Source organism: Alligator sinensis, unplaced genomic scaffold (assembly GCF_000455745.1).
Source record: "Alligator sinensis unplaced genomic scaffold, ASM45574v1 scaffold777_1, whole genome shotgun sequence".
NCBI lineage: Eukaryota > Metazoa > Chordata > Crocodylia > Alligatoridae > Alligator > Alligator sinensis.
In genome coordinates, this window is record NW_005841882.1 from 3,392,081 (window position 1) to 3,406,248 (window position 14,168).

At 41.3% G+C, this 14,168-nt stretch overlaps 1 protein-coding gene across 2 annotated transcripts in view; it reads left to right on the forward strand.

The window, feature by feature from the left end:
- The window catches only part of MICU2 (mitochondrial calcium uptake 2), a 230,159-nt gene extending 219,329 nt beyond the window's left edge, over positions 1-10,830 (forward strand). For both annotated transcript variants that reach the window (XM_025196624.1, XM_025196623.1), the window contains exons 9-12: positions 479-650; positions 934-1,042; positions 8,301-8,458; positions 9,479-10,830. In XM_025196624.1, coding sequence (XP_025052409.1) covers positions 479-650; positions 934-1,042; positions 8,301-8,458; positions 9,479-9,583 — 544 coding nt within the window. In that variant the 3' untranslated portion in view covers positions 9,584-10,830. The remainder of the gene's footprint in view (positions 1-478; positions 651-933; positions 1,043-8,300; positions 8,459-9,478) is intronic.
- Positions 10,831-14,168: the final 3,338 nt, after the last annotated feature.

Consider the following 14,168-nt stretch of genomic DNA (forward strand, 5'->3'; position numbering starts at 1 on the left):
CAGGCTAGATGATCTGTTCAGGTCCCTCCTGACCCTAGCTACTATGAAACTATGAAATAGTCAGCCTTCTTTTTAATCATTGGCTAGCAAAATTGCACATAATCTTCTGGAATATTCTAAAATATTTCTGAAAATATTCAGAATCATATTTGATGCACTTTGCTACATATTCTTTTCTCAAGGTATTAAGTATATGCTAACATATCAGTACATTTATTTCATTCTGCAATATCCAGTAGTATATGTAAGACTTAGAGAGCACCCTAGTGGTATAATTATTGAAACACACATCACTACAAACATCTTTACATACACAGGTAAAATTAGATCAATTGTAAAGTAAACTAGTGCAACACTAGTATTTGTTACTATCTAAACAATTCCTGTTTCCCCTAAATAGTAGCTATGTTAGTGGTAATAAAAGTACTACTTAATAGTACTTTTGTTATACATTGAACTGTATTTGTTTACATTTTAGATTTATGGAAAATTTACAAACAGAAGTGCAAGAAATGGAATTCATACAGTTTTCAAAAGGCATGAACTTCATGAGAAAAGAGGACTTTGCAGAATGGTTACTATGTTTCACTCATGAGGAAAACAATGAAATTTACTGGCATAATGTGAAAGAGAGGATCCAGGCAGGAGAGGTATACTATTTTTGTTTTGTTCCTTACTTCAAATTGAAATGCAAGATTCTAGTTATGAAACTGTCAACCAAAAATGTGCATCTTGGCAGACAGAGAAGCTCTTGTCACTTTTTTGAAAATTATTTTATATCAAAAGGATGATGCTTATTTGACAGCTAGAAAATAGAAACATAAAAAGTGATCAACACTGTCTCATGTAAATACTAGGTTGCAAAGTAAACAGATCTACCTTATCTTGGATTTATTTTGTACTATACCTAACTTAATTTATTTGGTACTCTAGAATATCAGTTTGGAAGAATTCAAGACTTTTTGCAAGTTTACAAACCATTTGGAAGACTTTTCTATTGCAATGCAAATGTTTACAGTAGCCAGTCGTCCTGTTAAACGGGGTAAGTTTTACACGGTTTTGTGTACATACCTTTAAATGTAGGAAGAAAATATGCTGCATAGAAATCAGTGTAAATAACTTCTCTTGAATTAGTACTACAAACTCTGAAAACTAGTACTTTATTAACTTTTATTACAAATATATTTACCCTTCATAAAGAATATATGCACCTATAACCACAAGTCAATTTAATTTCTAAACACCAAAGTGTGCTGTAACGTATTATTCACAGAATTACTCACAAGAGTCTGAAATATCAATGAGTAGATTTGATTTAAAGATTTTAATGGAGATGCATACTTGCATAGTAGGTTTATATTAATAAGACCATTAACGCTGAAGAAACTGACAGTAGGGGTTTGTTCTTGTAGCAGGTTATAACCCCGCTGTGTTTCTCGCTTGTTCTTTTCATTCATCTCTTTCTCTATTTTTTCCTAAAATGTATGTCTATCATTATATATTAATTGCTTAAGAAATTTTTTCACAACCAAATATCAACATTTTGAAGGAAGAAGCTGCTGTCATTACTAAGAATGACAAATATCTGCCTATAGGAACTTTGTTCTTCTTTTTGAAATAAACTCATTAGTAACTGAAGCATATGAGATACGTTGCTCTGCTTTCTGCTCCCTGCATTATCTGCAGCTATGCTGTCTGTCCCATCCCCAGTCTGCCATGTGTCACATAAAGAGACTCCCCGTGCTACTTGTGGCACTCATGCCGCAGCCTGGCCACCCCTGAGTTACAGAATGAGAGACAACATAAAAGAGAAACTCATTAAAAAAATATCCCAGACTTGGTTTTGTTCTAGCCCTGTAATGGGTAATAAATACACAATAATCCAGGTTTTGCAAAACCTCAGTCAGTTTTGATTTTTCAAAAATTCAGTCCAGTATTATTGACATCCGGGGTATACTTTTATCTGATGCTTACAAGTTTCAGAACATGTGTGTAAACACATGTGCACGTACATGCACACATGAGAGACAGAAAAGGACAGTGAAATTACTGTGTTTAATATCAGTAACCTGGGGTGAACCTTCTGGATTTGGCCTACCTCAAGACCTGTCAAGTATCAGTGAGAATTTTAGGAACACAGGAGTCGTCCTTTTGAGTTGGACCAATTGTGGGTCTCTGGTTTCTGTTGGTGGCTGGAGAAAACTACTTCTAAGACCATAAGACCAGGTGCTAATGGGGAAAGTTTCTTCCTGACCAGCAGGCAGTTGCTAATTAACTTATGCAATGAAATAGAGCTTACCATAGTATGTTACTTCCTATTTAAGGTAATTGCAGATGTTATCCTGCCAGGCTCTTTAAATGCCTCACTGTTTTGTGTGAAGCCCACAGTTAACTATGAGTTAAAACGATTTGCTTTATTCTCTTTCTATTTCTCATATACTTCAACTTATACTTCTACATACACTTTTTTTCTTTTTTTACATCTTTAGTTGTTAGCTGTTTGTTCTTTGGGTTCCTTTTTAGCAGTCTGGCTTTCCGTTGACATTTTACCAGTGATAGAATGGGTTTAAAGATTTTTATATCAGGCTGTTTAACTATAGTCCCTTTTTAGTTCCTGTGTTGTTTAGAAATCTTCACATCTTCTCCAATCAGTCAGCTTAAACAGCTTTTTATACTTACAATAAGGATTAAACTCTAAAGACAAACGCATCTATTTTAAAAAAATAATGCTTCATTATTTTATGTCACTTTTAGCTTCTGGTACAGTCCTTTGTACAACCATAACTACCTTAATTACATTTTAGGCACTATTATTGGCTGAGCTATAATTATTGCAGGGTTTGACAACCTATTGCAGGGGTTTTCAACTTTTTTTAGGAAGTGTACCCCTGGTGGCCAGATGTGGGATGGGGCAGCTTCATGTGGAGCCGGGGAGGGCTTGCACCTGCCACCCAGTGCCCCATACTGCTGCACCCTGCTTTCCCACATGTGGCTCTGTGGGCTGCTGATGGACCTCGCATGTGGCCAGTCATGCACCGCCTGTCAGCAGCCCACGGAACTGCATGTGCAGCCGGCTGTGCGATAGCGGTGTCGGGCAGTGGATGATGAGAGTAGCTGCCACATGCCACCTTCCCCCTCACATCCGGCCAGCTGGGCGGCATCTGTGTGGCCCACAGAGGGGTACCGCTGCCCTAGCCCCCTCTGGCCCTGCTCCTGGGAAGTGGCAGTGCGGGGTGGTGGGAGGCAGCACTCTGTCCTCACCTGCCTCTAGATCAGACCTTCACAGGCTGGATCAGAGTTCTTTGAAGGCTGGATGCTGAGCCCTGACTTACTGAATTATCTTCTGCCCATCACTGAAGACTACTTCAAGAGTGTTCTCTCCTCTAACAGTCTCTAATACTAACTTGGATTTACTTCAGAGCTACTAACAGGCTCTATAAAGATTCCATATGGAATTCCTCTGTAAAGATTGTATAAAGATCCAGTGTCCATGCATGGACTTGCTTGTAGGAGCAGCATTGTGTAAATGAGAGGAGCTTCCACTTAAAAATCTGTAAAACTATAATTCATAGATTCATAGATGTTAGGGTCAGAAAGGACCTTAGTAGGACATCAAGTCTGACCCCCCTGCCCTGGGCAGGAACTAGTGCTGGGATCATAATAGCCCAGCCAGATATCTATCCAACTTCCTCTTGAAGACCCCCAAGGTAGGGGAGAATACCACCTCCCTCAGGAGCCCATTCCAGAGCCTGGCAGCCCTAACCATAAAGTAATGCTTCCCTGATATCAAGCCTGAACCTGCTCTCAATCAATTTGTGACTGTTATTCCTCGTTATCCCAGGTGGTACATGGGGGAAACAGAGCCTCACCTATTTTCTGCTGTTTCCCCCTAGTGAGTTTATAGATGGCCACCAGATCCCCTCTCAGTCTTCTCTTGTGGAGGCTGAATAGATTCAGGCCCTTTAGTCTATCTTTGTAGGGCCTGGCCTGACCATACGAGCGGCCCTCCTCTGAACCCTCTCAAGATTCTCCGCATCCGTCTAGAAGAGCAGCACCCAAAACTGGACACTGTACTCCCAACTGCAGCCTGACCAGTGCTGCATAGAGCGGGAAGCATCACCTCCCCGTACCTATTCATCATGCATTTGCTAATGTGTGATAAAGTGTGGTTAGCCTTGTTGATCACCTCACCACATGGACGACTCATGTTCATTTTGGAGTCAACTATGACTCCAAGATCCCTTTCCACTGCTGTGCTGCTGAGGTCATCCCCCAGCCTGTAAGTGTGTTGGTGGTTCTTTATGCCCAGGTGCAGCACTTTGCACTTGTCTTTGTTGAATTGCATCATATTTCGTTCTGCCCATTTTTCCAACCTGTCCAGATCCACCTGGATCCATTCCCTACCCTCTGGTGTGTTAACTTTGCCCCATAATTTGGTATCATCTGCGAACTTGGACAGGGTGTTCTCCACGTCCTCGTCCAAGTCTCTGATGAAAACATTGAATAGCACCGGCCCAAGGACCAAGCCTTGCAGGACTCCACTGCCCTCATCTTTTCAGGTCGATATCGCCCTGTCCACCACCACTCTCTGGGTGTGACCCCTAAGCTAATTTGCCACCCACCTGACCTTGTAATCATCTACATCACAGCCTGCCAGTTTATTTACACGAACAAAATGTGATACTGTATCAAAGGCCTTTTAAAGTCTAGGTAAATGACATCTATCTCAACTTCTGTCTCTAAGCATTTTGTGACCCGGTCATAAAAAGAAACAAAGTTAGTCAGGCAGGATTTACCTGCAATGAATCCGTGCTGATTTCCTTTCAGCATTATTTCCCATGCTGGGCTCCCACAAATGTGATCCTTAATGCTTTTTTCCAGAGTTTTCCCAAGGATAGAGATGAGACTAACTGGCCTATAGTTTCCTGGTTCCTCCTTCCTCCCCTTGAAAATAGGAACCACGCTGGCCCTTTTCCAGTCTTCTGGGACCTGACCAGAGCACCATGAGTGCTCGAACAGCCATGCCAGCAGCTCTGCTATGACACTGGCCAATTCCTTCAGCACCCTTGGATGAAGTTCATCTAGGCCCGCTGATTTGAACACATCCAGCCCCTCCAAGTGCCCCTTCGCTAAGTCTGCACTAACAGTTGGTGGGCTGGTGTCCCTCCTTTGTCTATCTATGATCCAATTAGGAGATTTGTCTTCATCTGTGTCTAGGAATACAGATGTAAAAGACTAATTGAAGAGCTCAGCTTTGTTCCCTACTCTGTCACCAATTGCCCTAGTTTGTCCTGTAGGGGTCCTGTGCTACCCTGTGCCTTCCTGTTGTTCCCTATATACCTGAAGAAGGACTTTTTGTTGTCCTTCATTTTTGTCGCCAGCCTAAGTTCTAATCCTGCTTTGGCCTTCCTCACTGATTCCCTGCAAGTGCAAGCCAGGGAGATATACTCCTCCTTGGTAGCTACCCCCTGTTTCCGCAGCCTGTATACCTCTTTCTTTGCCCTTAGGCTTTCCCGGACTTCCCTGTTCAGTCAAGAGGGCTTCTTGGCCCCTTTGCCCCCTTTTATGTGCAATGGGATTGTCTCCTTCTGCACCCATAGGATCACTCCCTTGAGGAACAACCACCCCCATTTCACCAATGCTCTTGACCTTTAATGTCTCACTAACTAATCTCCTGAGCACACTGAAGTTCATAGTTCATAGTTGGTAGGGTCCGAAGGGACCTGAGCAGATCATCAAGTCCGACCCCCTGCCATGGCAGGAAAGAGTACTGGGGTCAAACAACCCCAGCAAGGTGTTCGTCTAACCTCCTCTTAAAGACCCCCAGGGTAGGAGCCAGCACCACTTCGCTTGGAAGTTGGTTCCAGATCCCAGCTGCCCTGACTGTGAAGTAGCACCTCCTGATGTCTAGTCTGAATCTACCCTCTGCCAGCTTGTGACCGTTATTTCTAGTCACTCCTGGTAGTGCTCGGGGGAACAGGGACTCCCCCAATGCCTGCTGGTCCCCTCTGACTAGTTTGTAACAGGCCACTAGATCCCCACCTCAGCCTTCTCTTGTGGAGGCTGAACAGGTTCAGGTCCCTTAGGCTCTCCTCGTAGGGCCTGCCCTACTGCCCCCTGATCATGCAAGTGACCCTACTCTGGACCCTCTTAATGCTGTCCACATCCCTCCTGAAGTGCAGCACCCAGAACTGGACGCACTACTCCAACTGTGGCCTGACCAGCGCCGCATAGAGGGGGAGGATCACCTCCTTGAACCTGCTTGAGATGCATCAGTGGATGCATGACCAAGTGTGGTTGGCCTTCCTGACCGCGTCCCCACACTGTCAGCCCATGTTCATTTTGGCATCAATAATGACTCCAAGATCCTTTTCTGCCTCTGCACTGACAAGAAGGGAGTTCCCCAGCCTATAGGTCTGCTGCTTGTTCTTCCTCCCCAGTCTGGCACTTCAGTCCTGGTGGTAATTTACCCACCCTTCACCAGATAGTGAATTCAATCAATCAGTGGTCACTATCCCCTAGGTTAACTTGTACCTGCAGATTCCCCACCAAGTCATCCCCTGTAGCTAACACCAAGTCCAGCAAGGCGTTTTCCCTAGTGGGGTTGTATACCTCCTGCATTAGGTGGAGGTCCTGTGTGCAGTTTAAGAACCAATGTGAGCGGTTAGATTTGGCTGACTGCTTCTCCCAGCAGGTGTCAGGGTAGTTTAGGTCACTCAATTCTGCATTATTCTCTTCCAGATTCCTCTTCCATTATGGCTAGGGACAGACATTACACACAAACCAGTTTAAGTGATCAGAAACTGGTTTAAACCTGTAACAGAACAGACATTCAGTGCACATAAACCAGCTGCAAAATGGCTGAAATGATTTTGAGATAAACCTGGTTGAGTGTAGTATCAGACTTAACTGATTTGGCTCAAACCAGTTTATGCAATGTCTGTCCCAGGCCCCTTGCTGGTTTAATATAAAACATGAGACCCCCCAGCATCCCGCCATGCTCTCTGGGCTGGGAGGGGCTATCTGCTCCAGCCCAGCCAGGCTGGCCCTGCACCTGTGCTGCCCAACCCAAGCAGGGACAGGTAGGGGTGGGGGTCTGGCCAGAGGTGGGGTTTAATTCCCTGCTCCCTGTGCCACCAGCAGGGGGGAATTAAACCCCTCTCTGGCCAGTTCAGCCCGGGTTGGCCACACCCCCCCAGCACAGCTTCCCAGCAGCTGAGGGTATGTTCTAGCACTCCCCCGGTGCCTGGCCTGAGCAACTGCAGGCATATGCTGACATTTTCTCAGTCCAGAGCAGATGTTTGTCCAGTTACAAGTCAGTTCAGCCTACGCAGATTAGACTAACCTGCAAAGGTTGAATCAGTTCAAGCTCCTTTGAATGTCTGTCCCTAGCTGATGTCTACAAATGCTTGTTGCAGGCTAGGCTGTAGGTGCTATGATTTGCTGCTTTTATGGTCACCGTTTTCATTTCACTGTTGCCTTGTTCTCCACACTCATACCCTTACCTGTGCACATTTCTGATGAGCCAAGACTGTGAGCCCTTTGTGCATGATTAAAAAGAAAGTAAATCCTTCATCCCGCAAGTACTTGTCCCAGCCTGTTGCCTCTGGGCAACACAGATAGATTAAAACCATGTGAAAAGAGGAGTATGCAATACTAGGAAGAGAAGTGGAGGCTAGAGTTGCATTGATAAATTTTTTCTCCATGAGTTCTATTAAACCATTCTTCTCTTCTACACATTCAGGTATGGGCAGTGCAATTCCTAAGGCCTGTTACAAAACGCAGCACCAAAAGCACACAAAACTATGTTATAAACGCTGCCTTTGGTGGCTGCAGGTTAGAGGATTGTTGGGTGAGGTGAACCAAGTCCTTGGAAAAACATCTTCTAGACAGCTTGAGACTGGTTCCAAATAAAATGTTAGGCTTTTATAAGCCTTTTGTCGGGCAAGTGCTTGTAACCCACATGCACGTGTCAGCCAAAAGTAGTTAATTCTTAAATATGCAGCTATTTTCAGCCAAAATTAATGATTACCATTTTTATTGTTGCTTCAGAAGAAATAACATATTTTAAAAGCCCATAATATAAGCAGTAAAGATTGCCTTGAAATATAAAGCAAGCTCAAGGGCACATGGATTGAGATCTTCTAATATAGTTTACTAGTTCATACATCCCAAATATTATAGGGTAGGATACCCAGGAGACTTGATATATATTGGTATTTAATCCTAGTATTTGATGTATTTTAGTATTTCTTCATTTCACGGTGACGTATGCAATATAATGTTGTTTTTTTTATTAGCTGAGTTTAAGAGAGCTGTGAAAGTGGCAACAGGACAGGAGCTCTCTGATAATGTTTTGGACACTGTTTTCAAGATATTTGATTTGGATGGAGATGATTGCCTTAGCCATGGCGAGTTTCTGGGAGTTCTGAAGAACAGGATGCATCGAGGCTTAAGGGTAACAAACATTCACATTATCTAAAATAAATTACTATTGGGACGTTATAGAACTTTTCTTATAAATGCCTGTAGAAGTGCAAGCACAAATAGCAGAAAGATGTAGATGAATCCTACTATACAGGAGTCCTAGACAAAAACTGCCCCATTTTTTAGATTTCATACTGCTCCTAAAAATTCAGATGCTGCTTACAGGTCTGCAATATACAGTATGATGTGTGTCCATCTGATGTGAAATAAAGAACACTGAAAAAGTCACCTAAGAGAACACACTATTAATGACTTTTTGTTGAGGGCTGCAATGTGTGTACATGCCTGCACTGAGTATGCTTCCCCTTCATTAGCATTCTACTCCTGGCTGAGATCATGGCACACCTTACACAGCAAATGTATAATTTTGTTTGAAGTGTTATCCATGAATACTCATGAGGATGTAAAAGAATGTAGGAGAAACTGAGGATTTCTAGTATCCATACTGGAAATACAAAGGAACCACTTTCTTAATGGCATTCACTTTTTTTTACTTTTTTTTTACTTTTTTTTTTTTTTTGCAGGGGGTAGAGGGAAGAATGTAATCTTGATGATCTTTTTTTTTTAATTCTTTTATGGCACTGTTTTGGTTAACATGAACCAACTTCCCCACTACCCTTCCATCTTCCCTTCAGCCTGAACTCCCTGATTAATGGAAAAGTTTTGGATCCAGATTCAAATGGAAGTTCAGGCTTAGGTCTAATTATAATAGAAATAGTCTATGAACAAAATAACCGTCACCACTCAAACCTTCACCAAGAAAGCAAGAGGATGAATAAAATCAAATTTACAACACACCGAGGAGTCCTGAGGGCTAGCTGATTGTTGTAGATGTAGTGATGTGCTTATTGCAATACTTGGGATATCCATGTGAATTGTGGATGTAGCAGCATCTTAGTCAGATGTTTTTGTGTTGAACAACATAACAAAGGAAAGGTATGTTCTTTGTAAATGTGGAAGAACACAGTGTAACTTCATATGTTGTTAACAGGTACCACAACAGCAAGGTGTGCAAGGATACTGGAAATGTGTGAAAAGAGAAAGCATTAAAGGAGCAAAAGAAGTCTGGAAACAAACTGGGAGAAGTCCTTTTTAAAGAGAGATCTTTGTTCTATTGCTATAAATTTTGGGGTTTTTGCATACATTGTTTACATACTGGCTAAATCATAATTTTTATGCAATTTAAATATTTAAGCAGTCCAATATTTGATGCGGTAATCTTACAGTATTTTTTTGAATAATCAGATTTGATTCTGTTAGCACTTCTGACTTCCATACAAAAAGATGGTAATTCCAGGAAAAGCTGAAGTTTACAAAAATGGGCATCGTCAAAATTCCTGTGTGGAACCTGACTCCGTATTCTAGCTTAGGGGCATCTGAGTTAGTACTGGTCACTTGATGATTGGGCTGAACACATAATGTCTTAGTCAGAGGTAGGAAGGTCTTCTCACTCAGCCAAACTATGGCAATGTTGGCCAATCAGAATGTAGGCAGCCCTTTCCCCTTACAAGGATTAGAGTAACAACAGCTCAATCTTATCCATGCAGTCTCTCTGAGACCACAGTGTTGGTACTGCAAAGAAAGCTCAGCCATATTGTTTAGTGTGTTGTCACAATTGCTTGTATGTTTGGTGCTGGTAATGAATAAATGTACTTTGTATGCTGTCATGGTAATAGAATGTAGAGATCTTAATCCAAACTGGAAATATTAGACTGTTTGTACAGACCTTGAAATCTGTAAGCTGGTTTGTGAAAGTGCTTTAGACTCTTTATGGTTTCCTCATCAAATAGAATAAATTAGAAAATTAGGAGCAAAGACCCTCAGTTGAACATTGTATCCCAAATTGCTTATGATAGTCATTAATCATTTGGCTTGAATCAAAACTCAAAGGGTAAATGTTTAACTAGGAGAGTGTTACCTTTGTTCTGTCTGCTTCCTATAGTTATTTAAACAGTTTCTTAACAAAGGTGTGATAGGAGGCCTACAATATCTCAGGATCCCAAAGTACCAGAGCAAAATAAGTCCAGAGGGAGATAAAATTAAAATGTAAGTCTTGAATACAGAACATACATTTATATTGTTGCTGTGTATTTGCTGTAGTTGCTGTGTATCAAGCATACATGTATGTGTACAAATGCAAAACTGTGTAAAATTTCCTTTGGGTAACAGTGGGCTCCTGGAGCTCTGAGGCAGGGTCAGCCAGGAAGGAAAGCAGGAAAATAGCCCTGTTTGTAAAGGTCCCTGGGCTGCTTGTCCCATTTTCTAGTTTGCTCAGGCCAGTGTAGAAAGTTTAGCCTTTCAGAATGCCAATCTAGCCTTCCTTGTGAAACCATCTAAAAAAAACCCATCAGACTGAACAAATACTCATCCCTTCTTTTAAAAGTGATTGTTACTAGTCACCAGCTACTCTTCTCCAGAATACATTTGAGATCATTAGAAGAATCTTTTTTTTCAGTTTTTCCAGAAGAATTATGTACTAATCCTTCCCAAAGATGAAGAATGTGAGGAACCTGCGATAAAAAAATCATCATCATCATGTGAGGGGTATCTTCCACTACTCAGTTTTAAAACATAAAGTCCAGTCAGTACTTGAACAAATTATTGCTCAATGTTGGAGACCTCAAAAACAAACATAGATTGTTCTCTTCTAAGCATGTTAGTCAAGAAATAAGCTAAACCGTGATGTCATCTGTCAGCTACCAGTATCTTGCACCCCCTCAGTCCTACTTCAGACTAATTCAAAGAGGTAACACTGTCTCTGGATACCCATCATGTGGAACATCTTATTCCAGTGAGCCCCAAATACTCCTTTGCCACCTCCACAAAGCTACAGGGATGAAATAAACACTTTGAACTGCCTTCATTCCTTTCTCTGAACCTGAACCTAGAGGGTTCTTATAGGGAACAAAAAAAAATTGAATTCCATGATTAAATATTTTGTAAGTGCTCAGACACTGTGCTAATGGGGGAAACAAGTACTAGGGAGATGACTCTACAGGAAGACAAAGTGCTTTAGGGTGCTTTTGGCAGCTGCAAAAACCAAGAAAGCTAGCTTTTAAATGGTTTCCACTACACTAAGATGTCTCCCTCCAACTATCATGTCCCAGCCCATCAAGGTCCTACAGTTATTGTTTTAGGACCCTACAGGGCCAAAAAAAAAATTATCTGTATCTTCCCCTCCAAGACACTTACTTCTTTAGGACAAAGGAGAATTGCATTCCTTCAGATGCCTTTTGTTCAAATTCTGGATTTAATGGACAATGCCTTTGAGATTTGCTTTATTATTTATATCTTAGAAAAAAGAATTGTTGTTTGGGGGTGGAGTTTATTTTCATTTTGAATTCTGACTTGTTCAGAGTTTTCTCAGTAGTCTATTTTACACTTTTGCTTGCGTGGGTTGTTTTCTAATCATTTGTTGTTTGTCATATCAATACTTTTTGAAAAATAAATTGGTCCAACTCTACCAGTGTAACTAACGCCTCCTTGACCATTTATTCCTGGATCTGGTCAGTAGTGTAATGAGGGGTGCATAACCGGGGCACCTGGTCCAGGTGCCCACTTTACAAAGGGTGCAAGAATGGCAGCTGCCACCACCACCACCACCAGCCTGGCCCCTGCCATTGCTGCTGCCTGGTAATCCAGTGCCTCTGGATCTAGTCAATCATCAGTGGCACGGTTTGGCAGCAAGTTCATTAAAAAGTAATGTTTGAAGTTTATAGGTCATTTTTAAGGCAAGGTGTATTTTATATTTCAAATTCAGATGAAAATGAAAGCAGCAGCAGTTACTTGCCATACATTTTCATATAAGAAACAGAATCACTGACAGGGAATAAAAATCTACTGTGAATCCAACCTATAAGTATACCCAGCAGAGAGAGCCACTCAGAGCTGGGGAGACTGCTGCCTGAGAGCCTGAAGGATCTGGCTCTGTGATTAATTCTTTTCAGCTATTTTTTACTTGCCATCACTAATAATTTTTTTAATACAACCCCTAAATAACACCAAAATTGAAAGTGTTGTTCACACAGGCAGTTACATTGGCCTTTTCTTTTAAGCAGTCCACAGTGGCCTTTTAAAAACTTAATTCAGCTCTCGAGGGAAGTAACATAGCTACAGTAACTGTATATTCATTTGCAAGCTCTGTCATCATTACTTAAAATCTGCTTTCTAATTAAACAGTATTTGAAAGTTTCTGCACGATGCCATTGGTATCAGTTAAACATTAGGATTAATTTGGTTCTTAATCTTCTTATCTCTTCTTCTGGCTATGAACAGACTATTACAGCATACAATTTATTTACGAAAAACTGTCCTTCCAAATGTTAGGTGAATACTGGGATGATGTGTGCTATAGAAAACAAAAACTAGATATGTTTTTTGTTTCCAGAGTCTCAAAAGTTGGTTGAACACTTCCTCAAAGACACTATACATCCTACCAAGACAAGCTACGTGCCCTTTTACTTGGATCTAAGGTTGGAGGATGCAGATAATTGTGCACTAATGTTTTATAAACTTTTTATATACTTGGTTTCTAAAACCCAAATCCATGTTTTAATGTGAATCCATTACACTCTACCCAGATATTATCATTACACACAACACTGCTTTACTTGAACCAGTTTTGAGTCCCTAAACTTTACAGGAAAACTTTTTGCTTCCCCTTTTGATTACTACAGTTTAATTTTTATTTGCTAATGAAGGTTAAATGAACCCTAACTTCTATAAAACCTCACAAACCCCAGAGCAATGAGCTGAGTGAATGAAGTGTGAACAAGAGTCATTGGTTTTGTTGGGAGGTTCTTTTTCACTCTTTGGGTTTCTTAAAAGTGAAAATCCCTAAGGATCAACTCTAGTTAGGCTTTCTTGCTTTTATGCAATGAGGTCAAGCATTTTCCTTTGCTTATGTTGTTCTGTGATGTTCGTTGTATGTTAGGCAATGATGAAAGTAAAGTATAATTTGTCATTTGTACCTTCTAAATTATAAATGCCATACATAACAATATATGAGTAAATAGCAAAAGTAAATCTGATGTTTTATTCTTTGTTCACATACCTATATTGGGAACTACATTAACAGCACTTGTGAATGTATTTGTGCTTGAGCAACCACCATTTATCATAAAGGATTTTTCTTATCTGCTTTCCTAATTAGTATGTGCATTGAACTAATTTTAACAATGCAGAACACTACCTTCATTCATCAATTCCAGCCTTTGTATTGAAGGAAACACCTTTTGTTTGTTAATGCCGTTGCCTACCCTAGAGGCATATATGTTCACCACATAGTCTCTTGTACTTTTCATAAATCAGTGATTCTCAACCAGGGTGTCAGGGCACCCTGGAGTCCTGTCAGATCCTTTGAAGGGTGCTGCAAGGTATGAGGTGATAAGCAGATAAGGTAAGTAAATAAACTCAGGCTCAGGCTTGTCCCTGTCTGGACAGTCCCCCACCCCCATTGCCCAACCCCTCTGCAAAGAGGGTAGGCGCTGCAATATATAAATTAGTGTTTGAAATTGGGTGCTAGTTTATCCACAAAGTTATGGAGGGGTGCTGCGAGTTCAGTGAGAAGTGTCACATGTCCAAAATAGTTGAGAGCTACTGCCATAGATTCATAGACGTTAGGGTCGGAAGGGACCTCAATAGATCATCGAGTCCGACCCCCTGCATAAGCAGGAAAGAGT